This window comes from Ovis aries, chromosome 25 (assembly GCF_016772045.2).
Source record: "Ovis aries strain OAR_USU_Benz2616 breed Rambouillet chromosome 25, ARS-UI_Ramb_v3.0, whole genome shotgun sequence".
NCBI classification, from domain to species: domain Eukaryota; kingdom Metazoa; phylum Chordata; class Mammalia; order Artiodactyla; family Bovidae; genus Ovis; species Ovis aries.
In genome coordinates this window covers 42915431-42928630 of record NC_056078.1, presented here as the reverse complement: position 1 = coordinate 42928630, position 13200 = coordinate 42915431, and the positions used below count along the sequence as shown (strand labels likewise).

Sequence of the window (13200 nt, the reverse complement as noted above, 5' to 3'; positions counted from 1 at the left end):
GTCTTGGTTACCAGATCAGCTCTTGAGGTATTGTGTTGCCTGTGTTAAAGTAACCCTTTTTTCAGTTAATAATGGCTCCCAGGCACACGAGTAGTGGTGATGGCAATTTGACTGTGTCTGAGAAGAGTTGTGGAGCACTTCTTTCCGTGGGTTTGTGAAGGTGACAGAGACTCACGCTGGCTTTGCTGTCATAGTCGCAAGTTGTGGCCACTCTGCCTGTAAGTGCTTAGTTAGGACGGAAAAGGCATTAAATACGCACAGGAGGATATTCCGAAAGCAAAAGGCCACAGTCACGTAGCTTACTATATTGTTATAATTATTCTGCTCTGTTATTAGTTATTGCCATTAACGTCTTACCGTGCCTAATTCATCATTCGGTGCATAAGCGTAGGGAAAGAATGCGGTATACGCAGGGCTCCGTACTGCCCGGCGCTTTAGGCAGCCACTGGGGAGGCTGGCATTCCCTGCAGGGGAGTGCTGTAGCTGCTGAGTCTTCTCTGCCCGGTTCTGCAGTTTTCCTTTTCGTTCACGATGTTGACACTTTTAAAGACAACTCATCAGTTATTTTGTGCTGTGTTCTTCAGTCTGGGTTTGACTGACACTGTTTTCGCAAGTGGAGTGAGGTCATTGCATTTTTGACAGAGATTCAGGAGAGCTGATCCTGTGTCCTTCTCTGTGCACCGTATCGGTGGGCTCTCGATGTTGGTATGTCTTACTGCTGGGGATCAGTGGCCTCACTAAGCTGGTGTCTGCTGGGACCTTGCCCTGTACATTACAGACTCTTTCTCTGGGATTAATAAATACCTTGGGGGGTGTGTGGGCACTGTGCAGATGCCTGCACTGTGTTTCTTCCCACTGTCTTTAGCATCTCTCGGTGGATCTTGTCTCTAACAGTTATTACTGTGCTGTTGGCCTATTGTGATTTTTTAATTTCTCTCTTTCCTTCTGCATTTACTGAAATTCTGTTGTAAAGAAGAGCTATCCCTTCTCACCCAATTTTAGAATCACATATATTTTATTCTGTGAGTTGATATTATTCCATTTGGCCATTAGGGCTCCTTCAGGTTGGCATCTGTGTTCTTTTAAAAAGCCCCCAACCTTTTTTTTTTAAATTATTAAAGTCTTTTTTTACTTTCTGGTCTCATAAGGTGCCAGGCTCATCTTATGTCTTCTATTACCCAGCTGTAGAACCAGTCATTTTCCCGAGGAGCCCTGGTTTTCCCTTATCGGAGAATGGTGCTTGCAGGCTACGGTCTAGTTTACAGGTGTGTCCAGGGCTCCGAGAGTGCCGCGCTTTCTTCTTCTTCTTTTTCCTTTTTTTTCCTTTTTTTCTGGCCAAGCTGCACAGCTTGTGGGATCTTAGTTCCCCAACCAGGGATCAAACCCAGTGAAAGCACCAAGTTCTAACCACTGAACCCACCAGGGAATTCCCAGAGAGCGTCATTGTTTCCAGTGCCGCTTAGTGTATAAAGACAGCATTTCTGACAGCTCCACAAGGCAGCAGAGAAGTGGGGTCACAATTCTTTGCAGTGGCATGGAAAGTTATCCCAAATGCTCTTCTCTCTTATGAGGAGAAAAATTCTAAAATTTATCTTATTAGTTCTTAATATACATTTTTATTAAAAACAATACACTTTGGTATGTTTATTGTATTTTACTTTATTTCTTTGGCAAACAAAAGTAAATATAGGGATTGCCTGTGTGAGGGATGTAGGTTGTGTGCTCCTTATGAGAATCATCCCGAAACCATCTCCCTGACCAGGCCCGTGGAAAAGGTGTCTTCCACAAAACTGGTCCCTGGGGCCAAGAAGGCTGGGGACCCCGGAGACAAAGGATGCGTGCGCAGCACGATGGCAGTGTGTTAGAGAAGGACAGACTCTAACAAGGAGACCTTCCTTGAGGAAACAACTGTTGAACTAAGTGTGAAAGAGGGAGCAGGAATATTTTTACCAAGGAGAAAGGAAAGTTGATTGCACTCTGGGCAGAGGGGCGCAGCACGTACAGGAGTGTGGCAGGCTGGACGCAGCCTGCCCAGGGGCTGAGAGCGCCACTGTGGCTGCGGCCTGGAGAGAGAGCAGAGGCTGCAGAAGTAAGCGGAGGCCAGGAGGCTGTGCTGGGGAGGCCATCCTGTGGCAACAGGAAGTCCTTAAAGGACTTGACATGGGGAAGAGGGAGGCCGGTGCACTTGATTCGATTTGAAGTTCGAAAAGTTTGTTTTGACTGCAAGGGGGAACTGAGTGGAGAGGGGCCAGACGTGAGTTTACCTGGTTGAGGAGACTACTGCGATGCCGCAGGAAAGGGAAGACGGCAGCCGGAATCGGGTAGCGGTGGAGGTGAAGCTAGGGAGGCTTTCGAAAAAGAAGTCAGTGTGGTGGTGCTGGGCCAGATCGGCGGGTGTCTGCGGGGAGGCCTCCAGGGCGCTTCCTGGGTCTGTGCAGTCAGCTGCGTGCTGTAGTGTTGCCTGCTTTTCCTGGGGCACTGCCTGCCTGACTCTGTTACAACTGCTTGCTTAACCCTTTCAGCAGGACAGAGAGCTTATCTGCTCGGCTCTTCGTTGTTTCACAAGATCTCATGCGTTGTAGTCCTTCAGTAGGCCCCTGTTGAATGAACGAAGGTGAACTTTACAGATGAGACACTTGAGAGATTAAGTGGCTGCTAGTGGCAGTCTTGATCTCACTCGGGTCTTTTACTTTTCAAACTGCACCGTATTCTTAGGGATCATGAGATGCTTTATCTTTAAGCCTCATGTAATTAAGCATTTTTTACCTTTGATTTCTTTAGTATTTGGAATAGGATTAAGAGAAAACAAAGAACCTTGGTATCTGCAATTGTGGTTGTATAAAGAACCTGTTTATTAAATACAACTTTTGTGCCTGTTCGAAAAATTATTAAAGAATTTTTCTTTACAAGTAGACTCACTGTTAGTTACGAGCTATTTCTCTCTCACAGATTTTCTTTGTTAATATAGAAAAGGAAATGGTCAGATTTTGTATGTAAGTAAAGAAGTGGAAATTTAATTTTGTAGAAATATAATTATCTATTTCCATGAAGAGTATTATAGTAATAAGGGTTCTTCAAGGAGTAAGTAGCCTGTTTATTTGGAACAAATGTGTGGTCAGCTCTAGGATCTGTCAGAGATGCTATAAATTATGAAATTTCTATCTGGAATTCCAGAGACAATCCCAGTGATTTGGGGGTTGTTATTCTGAGGTTTGGTAAGAAGTAGCTCTAATAATGGTTTAGAATTAGTGTTTCAGTGACTACTTAGAGTTTGTTTCTGTAGAATGAATAGTCAGCTAGTAATATATCTCGATGGTTCCTAAGATAAACCTTATGTCTTAGTTATAAACCTAAGATAAACTATGTCTCAGTTATAAACTTTCTCAGAAGATTCTTTGATTTAAACAGATTTAATTTTTTTGACAAGAATTGTGAATCAGTTCAGAAAGCCTCTTTTCTAGATAAGTTATTTTTAAACTGTATTATGAGTATTTTTAAAGATAACCCAACTTCAATACTCAACAGTATCTGGTTTTTCTCTTTTTTCCACCTGTTTAACCCCACTCTGTTTTTCCCTAGAATATTTTCAAGCAAGTTACAGACGTTTAATTTCACTCATTAAGAACTCAGCGTTTAAACTTGTCACAGATAACTTCAGTACTATATCTTGGTTAAATGTCTGTAGCCCTTTTCTCAGAAAAGCTTAAGGTTGTCTGTTGGTAACTATAAATATACATTCCACATTAGGTAAAACAAGAAAAAGCACAAGAAAGGGAACAGATGTTATGTGTGGTTAGAATCAGTAATTGTAGGTTTTTAAAAGAAATAAAAAATGTATAAAAGTGCAGTCTCAATTATGTCCCAATATCTGTATCTATTAATATGCTTTGTGTTTATACCTATACATAATAAATGTATGTGCACAGAAAATGGACTCAAAAGAGAATGAGTCAAAATATGATTACCATTGGGTGGTGAGATACGCACGTTCCATACACATCTGTGTGTTTTCAGATTGCTTCCATAATGACCCTATATTACTTTTTTAATCAGAAGAAAAATCAGTTAAATAGGAGGAACAAGTCAATTATCAGAACTGGTTAATAAAAAGTAGACAGTTTTTGTAATTTGCTTTCGAGAGTAGAATCCCACAGAGATTTTGAGCCTTTCCAAATCAGCTAGTGTGGGTAACTTCCTCCTTCCTGACGACAGTCCTGTAAACACAGTACCATTGCCGCCCCTGCTCTCTCGGTGGCCATTCAGCATGTCAGGAAATGCGGGAGCACAGGGCCCTCTGATGGCCGCAACACCGACAGCCTTCTGTCCTCAGCAGTAAAGTGGACTGTAGGTTTGGGATGACTGACAGGCACAAGTCAAGAGGTCTTGGGAAGCCTTGACTTCTGTGACTGCTCATTTCGTGCTGCCATAACCAGAATTTATATTAATTTTAATATATGTTTTATTTTTAAAGCATCTTGGTTTGTCATGTAAGCTTTTGACGGGAGAATACTGGTTTGGCAACATCCTGTTATCTCTTTTCCTTGTGCGTGGTGATTTATCCTGAAGACTGAGCTTGTTGGCTTGAGTGTCAGCATGTTAGGATTGATGGGAAAAGAGGCTGAGCCATTTTCCGTAATGAAGAGAATATGGATTAGAACAGTATAAGTGTTTTATGTAAACAAGTGTTGATTTTTTTTTAAGCTGGGCATTATGTAATGACTTATTCTATCCTCTACTTACTCAGCATTATCTGAAGTTTTTGCATAAAAATATCTAATAACTAGTATTTATTAAGTGCCTGCCATGTACCAGTGACTGTACTATTATTTTTTAATCTTCGTATCAGTCCCTATAAATTCAATATTGTTTTCTTATTTTTCAGATGAGGAGTTGGAGGCTTAGAGAGGGTAGCTCACTTCACCAAGTTAACTGGTATAATTGCAGTTCAAAATTCAGGGTATGGTTGGCCTTTTTTACCTCATAGCTAGTCAGAAATTAGAACTGTGCTCTGAAACAGTCCTTGATCTGTAAGAATTATTTCCAATCTAGAATGACCATGAAAGAAAGAAGCTTATAGCATCCCAGTCGCATTTTTATTGAATAAGAGTTTAAGTGGCAGAAGTGGGACTTGAACACTGTCTTCTGTTCAGACTTAGTGCTGTTTCATTGTGTCTCACTTCCTCCCAAGAGTAGGTGCTCTGAGTGTGCTCCAGGAATGAAAAACAGCCAGTAGTTCCCCCTTTTTCTTGTGGCTTATGGACAGTCAGGTACCTAGCTTGGTGAGCCGTTTGGTAAGCAGATTATGGAGCATCTTGTTGCTGGCATGCTTTCTTTTTTGCCATAGTTGCTGTTTATGATTATAGTTTCTGCCAGTTGGGAGTTATGTGTGTGTGAGTGTATTTGGTTTTAAAAGGCCAGCTAGTTAATTGCATAAGAAAAATGGTAAGAGTATGTGATAGAAGGCTGACGTCAATAAATCGAATAAGTCTTCCCTTTTTTATTTATTGTTGTGTTTTTCCAGCCCTGTTTAGTTATGTTAAACACCCCTGACCTTTTCCCCTGCTTGCCTTTCAGGGCCTAAACATTCTTATAAAGGCTTCCAATGTGATTAGCATTGATGCTTCTGAAATTGCTTGGAAACTGATGGTCAGAGATTAATTGTAGGTTGCAACAGTGGGCAGCCCAGGAGGCTTTTACATCTGTCTCTTCCCTGGATTGGAAATGCTGCCGGGGCCATATGGCACACCGCTTCACAGCAAAGCCAAGAGTGACTTTCTGGCTGGGTTCCGGATTATCATTTGCTTCCACTTTAAAGTAGAGGTTATAGTGCTTTGGGTTTGATTTATTGTATACTAATAGGATTAATCCTTAACTTGAAATCACATGAGTGTGTGTGTGTGTGTGTGTGTGTGTGTCTAGAATCCAATTCCAGTAATGTTATCAGTGTGTGTGTGTGTGTGTCTAGAATCCAATTCCAGTAATGTTATCAGTATTCCATTCAGGGAAAGAGTTCATTAAACTATATTTTTCTTTATATGTATGGAAAGAAAAACAGTTAGTGCGTAGCTGACCCTTGAGTGACTTACTGAAAAGGAGTTTTGTTTAGAACGCAAGGTCTGACTGGCCTTTTCTGTTTGTTCCTTTAACGGTCTGTGATTACTATTCGGTTAGACGCTAAAAGGTCTTCGCTACATGAGGAGGGGATAGTATGGCCTAGTTCATGTGCGTCTCCCCGTGTGCGCCTGCTGACTCTGAGTATGCCTTTAAATACGTCTGTGCATCCAGGGACTTCTCTGGCAGTCCAGCGGCTAAAGCTGCTTCTGCTGCAGGGGACGCGGGTTCAAGCCGTGGTCTGCAACTAAGCTCCTGCGTGCCTTGTGGCAGAGCCAAAAAACCAAAACTGCCTTGGACTTGAAAATCTAAATTGGAAAAAAGTGGTATCGAGGCATTAAAACCATCTGGATGGAGCTTGATGGTTGCGAGAAGACCTCCGGCTCTGAGTCTCTGTGTTCGCCTCTCTGAGTGTGCCTCTCTGAGTTTCTGTCTCTCACGCCCGCCCTCCGCCTCCGGCCGGTCTCTGCTCTTTTTCTGCGCTCTGTCTTGCCAGCCCCGTCTTTCTGACTCTCCCTTTCTCGGGCTCTTTCCTCAGTGCCTTCGTCTCTTCCTCCCCTGCAAGCGCGTCCTTCGGATGGCACACTGCTTCCGTGGCTTTCGGTCCTGCAGAGTGCCTGTGTTTTTATGTTATTTTCACTTGCTGCCTCATTTATTTAGGTGGCTGTGCACAAGTCTATGAATCGAAATCTGAGAACTGAAGCAAGAGTTTTAAACCCTCCTCACCTTTGCTGCTCTGCCTCCTCGTTGTGTCTCAGACCTCAACCCCCACACACTTCCCCGCCAGAAAGATGGGAAAGCATATTTGGTTACCCAGAGATTTGATATTAGACTCAGAGCAATGAAGGAAAAGAATGTGTTGAGATTCTGTTTGATTTGTACCTTTAAGAGTTGAACCTGAAAAATAAATAGTAGTGCTCATTTGTAGTGGGGGATAATAACAGCCATATAATCCTTCCAGGAAAGTCCATATTGCTTGGGTAATAAATCTGTAGTCCCAAGAGTCTCTTAAAGTTAATAATTTGTCATTATGGTTATGAAATATGTGAACTTTTATGTAATTTTATAAACAACTGACCACATACTGAAGCTCGGGATGCCTTTTATATTTGGGGTAATTATTTCTTAAGGGCAGTAGTCATTTTCACTCACTATGCAACAGTTCTGTGGAAGAGGAGCTTTTTCCTCTTAATTGAATTGTATACTATATCAATTCATCTCTTTAAAAAAAAAAGAAGGTGAAAGCTGCCTTTATAGTGATATTTATCCTGCTTCTCTCTACTAAGTGATAAACCTTGGAAAGGGATTTTGCAATGGATCCCAAGGTATTCATTTAGTAAATCATATTTATTTGATACAGGATGTTTAATTAAACTGCCAAGTCGCTCCTTCATTTTGACTATCATTTTGATTCAAACAAACTCTATTCTGGCTGACATATTGCCAAAGAAACCAAGCTGAAACCTGTGTTCCCATAGATTCTTCCAGAGGGCAGTTAGGTTTTAAGAGTATTTTTAATAAACATTTTAGACAATATATTGTTTTAGAAAAGTAAAAATTATCACATAGACACTCAAACTATTTTTTAACATTAATTAGATTTCAGATTTGGTTTAAATGCTCTCTGATATTTAGCATTCTTTTCAGGAAATCAGGGTTTATATAAATTGTTTTCTCAGAAATTGACCCTGAATAAAGAATTTCAGATCATTGAAAACAGGATTATTTGACATCTGCATTTCCTTCCCTTTTCCTAATTCGTTTCATTTGCTCAATAGGATTTGCTCATAGAATTAACTTTTCCCTCTCTGCATAGTTACATAAGCTTGTTTTTCTAATCATGGAAAATTTTACCCATTTCAGCACTTACTAAAGTGAACTTTTACTTGAAGGGTTTCTGGTTTTAAAGCAAGAGTATGTGACTAGAGGCAGATGACTAATACTTCATCATTTATAGCCACAGAATTTCTTTTATGATTTTTAAATACCTTTGTGAAGCTAGCTGTTGTGCCTGAAAGCATGCATTTGCGTTGGAAATCTTTTGGTGAACTACTTACTCAGGTCATATAGTTCCAAAGCCTTGCTTTTCTTTCCTCAGGATAAATTGCATTATGTGTTACCAATAACAGTGCCACACCATTTCAGAGAAAACTGAATTAAGCTGTGCAAGTCCAGGTTGCTGGAAACCGGATGACATAGGGTGGCCTGTGTTTCGGTTGCCATACAAAGGGTATATTTGTTTGATCACCAAGGATCCGTCAGTCCGCCAGTATCTCACCATACCTGCTTGTTGTTGTCATAGCTGCCCCGCACCGCCAAGCAATCTTGTGGATTTTTTTCCTGATACCATTTTATTCAATCATGTAATGACCTAGTAATATTATGGCCAATAATATTTGCCATGGGGGAAATGAGCATTAACTCCCTGGCCTGATTGTCTTTAGGGGGCCAGATGGTGCTTTCTCCCTGCAGGAAGACAGCCTGGAGGAGCGTGGTGGTTAAAGAGGGCCGTCTGATTTGGACAGCTTTGAGGAAGCCTGGCTCTCATCGCTTTCAGTCCTCTCCGGGTGCTGTTTGAGCCCAGACAGTTTCCCAGTTTCCTGTCGTTCCAGAATTGTCTTCTGGAATAATTACTTCTTTTGTTTTGGTAGCAATATAGATTTAGTTTTTTGTGAATCATTAAGGTGTTTAAAATCATCTTTACCCTCTTTTATTTCTGATCTCTTTCAGGTTGTTTGAAGGACGTTCATCAAGGAAACCAGAGAAGCTTAAAACGCTCTTCTGCTACTTTAGAAGAGTCACAGAGAAAAGTACATTCCTTTCATTCTTACTTGTAATTTTTATCACTGGTGGGGACAGTTCAGACAGGTCAAAAACATTGTGTTCAAAGTACACTTTCCTGCCCAAACCACGTTACAACTAGTAGTGCAGCAGCACAGCCTAAACGCTGTGCGTACGTTGTGTGTATGCGTAAATGTGCACTGTGAATGTGCGGGCTTCGTATGCTCGGAATTCAGACCAGCGTGACACAAGGTAATGGATGTTCATGAACAGAGACAGTAAGTTAGTGCTTTCAGAAGAAAGCGTATTGCCTGGGAGATACATTTTGGGCATGCTTCATTTAAAGAAACATTGCCTGGCATAATGAGTTCATTTGCAGAGGCTAACCAGTTCGTTGCCTTCCTGCCAGCCCTCTCGTTTGTGCTTCCTCTATGCCCTTATAAGGTTCTTGTGAAACAGTGTTTGTACCTAGAGTTCACGTATCTTGTCTTCTTCTGTAGGACCTTGACCGTCTTGTTTTCCCAGAGGCTAATCATAGCACTTGAGATAGCAGAGGTAAAAGTCTAGCCAACGCTGGTAGTGGCCAGCTAATAATAGATCGGTATTGCCACTCTTATCCTAGGAGCTGGGGTGGCCGCAGACAAGTTTTTTTTAACATCTCTAAATGGCTGTTTCCTCATCTGTAAAATGAAAGAATGATGATAATTTACTTCACAGGGCAGTTAAGTATTAGTGAGAAGTTGCATGCTTAATAAATGTCAGTTGTTATCATGAGTGCCCTTTCCTGCAAATAAGTATAAGCTTGCTTTTGTTAAGCAGAGCAGGTTAACTCTGTCCCAGTGAAATGAGTTCTTTTTAGTTCTGGTCTTCCAAGTTGTGTGATTGTCTTAAAGTATCACACACTGAATTATTAATGTTACTGAATAATACAATAATAATATTACTGAATTATTTTAAGGTCATTTTTCTCATATCCTTCCCTTAGTAAGTTATCACACATCATAGTGTACCTAGGATTTTTTTCCTTTTGGATGTATTGCTGTTGGGCATGGTTCCAATTTGAGGTAAAGAAATCGATGATCAGGATTTTGTTATTTCAGGCACAAATTCATAGGCTTCTTTTGATAGCGGGCTATTTATTTCTTAGCTTATCATTTTTAGTTTTGTGCCCTGTACTGAATGAAATAGTAAGGAAAGAAAGTGAAGGTTCACTAGGGCTTATGAGACATAAAACTGAGTTGAAATTTATACTAATTTGTTAGAAAAGTAAGTATATTTTTTGCTATTGTACATCTAAACAGAATGAATACCATTACTATATCTTAATAATTTGAAGTTTATTTTTCTGTCCCTGAAGTCAAATCATGCGTGTCTGCTCTAAAAGCCAACTTGCCTTTCCAAATTTTAGGATTTTAAGTGTTTTGAGGGGAAAAGCCTAAAATTTTGTTTTTTCAGCTAAAAATTTATAAATCATCATAAATATTGGGAATTAGGCTGAAAAAATAAATGATAATTAGACATTTGATTTTCTGACTTTTTCACTGTACATGGTAATTCGGTTCTTTGTAGACATATAGTATGATATGCTATAGGTTTTTAGGATATAAAGCTACAGACTTCAGAAGGAAATACTAGGTAGAATAAAAGAGAGGTTTGCAATTTAATAATTACTTTATATATAAAGTTCTGGAGTTCTACTGAATAGAAACTATAGAAACCTATTTAAAGTACCATATTTCATCAGCTCTAGGACAGGATCTGTGACAAGAAGTTTCATTATCTTATATGCCACTGAGAATGGGAAAACACTCAGGATAAGGCAGTTGTAGGAGATCCCCTACAAAGCTGGGATGCCAGAGATCCGTACCTTTAGCCTAAGGATAAATGAGAAATTGCCTTTGCCATGCAGGAAGGTGGCAACAAAGGAGCTGCAGGTGTCACCCTAGGTAGAGAGGGCGCCCCAAAGAGTCTTCCCTGAGAATATGAACCATGAGCGTCAAGCCTGGGACCGGAAGTCTCATTACCAGGGTGATCCATAGATGCCTACAGCAGAAGGCTTAATTCCGACTGGTCTCAGGTTGGTGGTGTTCCCAGAAGATGGCAGAAGCAGATGCTCATCTTCTTTGGGAAAATTCAGCTTTGATGCAGACCAGTAGCCGTGGCTAGATACCTTTGACTATGCGAGGTATATTCGTAGTTTCAGAAACTTAATATATGAAAATATGCTTTTTGGAATTTATAAAATACGATTCCATCAAGACCAGCTTTTCAGGGTTGTCAGTCTGTGAAATTATAGTGAGGCTCTTGAGACTGAATGATTTTAAACAGCTTTCTGAATTATTTTCAATATAATTTTAGATAAAACTATCTTATAAAAGGAGTATTTATAAAAAGTGATGACTCGTATGTAGTATATACTGCTAGTTTATTAAGAGAAATATTTGATTAACCAAAATAACCTATTCTGGTATAAAAGATGCCTTTTTATGAAAGAAAGGTAATAGGCATGTTCTTAAGGGTTTTTTGGGGGGTTATTAATATATATCTAAAGAGTCATATTCTTCTGCCTTTTCTCTTGCTTTGCCAGAAATGTCCATTTTTTAAAAATTCTCTTGGTCTCTCCTAGTACATATGAGGGCCATTTGATGTTCTTATTTTTCTGCTAAATTACTGAATGATGATACAGACTTTGTTGCTGCTGCTGCTAAGTCGCTTCAGTCGTGTCCGACTCTGTGCGACCCCATAGACAGCAGCCCACCAGGCTTGCCCGTCCCTGGGATTCTCCAGGCAAGAACACTGGAGTGGGTTGCCATGTCCTTCTCCAGTGCATGAAAGTGAGAAGTGAAAGTGAAGTCGCTCAGTCGTGTCCGACCCTCAGTGACCCCATGGACTGCAGCCCACCAGGCTCCTCCATCCATGGGACTTTCCAGGCAAGAGCACTGGAGTGGGTGCCGTTGCCACAGACTTGAGTCTCCTATTAATAGAGTCACTGCTCTAATATTTGAATTATTTGACTTGTGAATTTTAATCATTTGTCTTAAAAGAAGTTAGACCTCTAGAGAATATTTTGTAACTCATGTTAACAAAACTCTGTGTTCTACTGTAACTGCCCCATATGATTTTTGAGTTGTTGCTGATTGTGACTGAAAGCAAAGAAATGTGGAATCATCCAAAGGAATGAAATGATTGCCGGCCTTTCACTGGGACTCCACCACCATTATCACTAATAGTTCCTGACATATCTCTCTCTGCTTAAGAGCATTCTTTTTTTAAACAGAAATGGCCTGGCTTTCTTGGTTTGTTCTTTGATTTGAATCAACAAATTACTTCTGGCCAGCTGATTTATTTGTTGCTTTTGCCACTAGTTAAAAAAAAAGTAACCCTAACACAGAAGGCTCTCGTCCTCTAAAATTTACTGCACTTTGATCCTCTCATATCTGTTGCTCCCTGAAAACTATGTCATCATTCTTCTGTAGCCTCTTGGAATACAGTGATTCTTCCTTCTGGCTAAGACGCCTTATAAATAGAGCAACTGCGTGTCGTCTAGGCCCTGAATGTAGCTGTGGCACCTCAAAGTACATGCCAACGATTTTCTTTTTTAATCTTAGACATATTTATTATAAAACACATAAATGTATTGACATTCACCAGTCCACAGGTTTAGGGTTAAGACTTTTTTTTAAAGCACTCTACAGATTAAAATTCAGCTTGTCTGTGTATAAACTATATCCAGTATGTGTCTGCCCCCTGCCAGTTTTTTTTTTCTAAGTATATTCAGTTTGGAAAGCTTCACCGAAGGGAACCAGCACTCACATCCCTGCTGTGCTGCTGTCTGTGTGGTTTTGTGCCTTAGGGAGGGCTTTCTATTTTGTGGAAAGAATTCCTGCTGTAAGGATATTATTTTGAGTCCACCTTCTGTTGCATTCCAGCACTAGGCTTGGTATTCCCTGACTGGTTTTGTAGCCTCCGTTAGACCCGTTCTCTCACTAGATATACAGTCTTTTCAAACTCAAGACTTATTTTGGATGTCTTTCTCTTTTATTGCTTTTGTAGAGCCCACTGGGTTGGTGACATTCACGAGACAGAGTCTTGAAGATTTTCCAGAGTGGGAAAGGTAATAATAATGTAAATCTCTGTAATCTTAGAATTAGGGCTCTTCCACCATGAGAGGATTCAACTGTATAGCCCCTGAAAAGATAGTCTTCCAGCCTCTTGATTGCCCTAGGACCAGGGAGTTTCTTCTTAACACGGTCGATTGTCAGCTCTCATCGTGAGAAAGGTCATGCCTTTTGAATCAGTCTGCAACCC

The 13200-nt window shown here is 40.5% G+C and overlaps 1 protein-coding gene across 3 annotated transcripts in view; it reads left to right on the top strand.

Annotated features, from left to right (window-relative positions):
• PARG (poly(ADP-ribose) glycohydrolase) overlaps window positions 1-13200 on the top strand; it is a 120206-nt gene that overhangs the window by 57027 nt on the left and 49979 nt on the right. For all 3 annotated transcript variants that reach the window (XM_027962356.3, XM_027962355.3, XM_042240804.2), the window contains exons 10-11: window positions 8842-8921; window positions 12946-13006. In XM_027962356.3, coding sequence (XP_027818157.1) covers window positions 8842-8921; window positions 12946-13006 — 141 coding nt within the window. The remainder of the gene's footprint in view (window positions 1-8841; window positions 8922-12945; window positions 13007-13200) is intronic.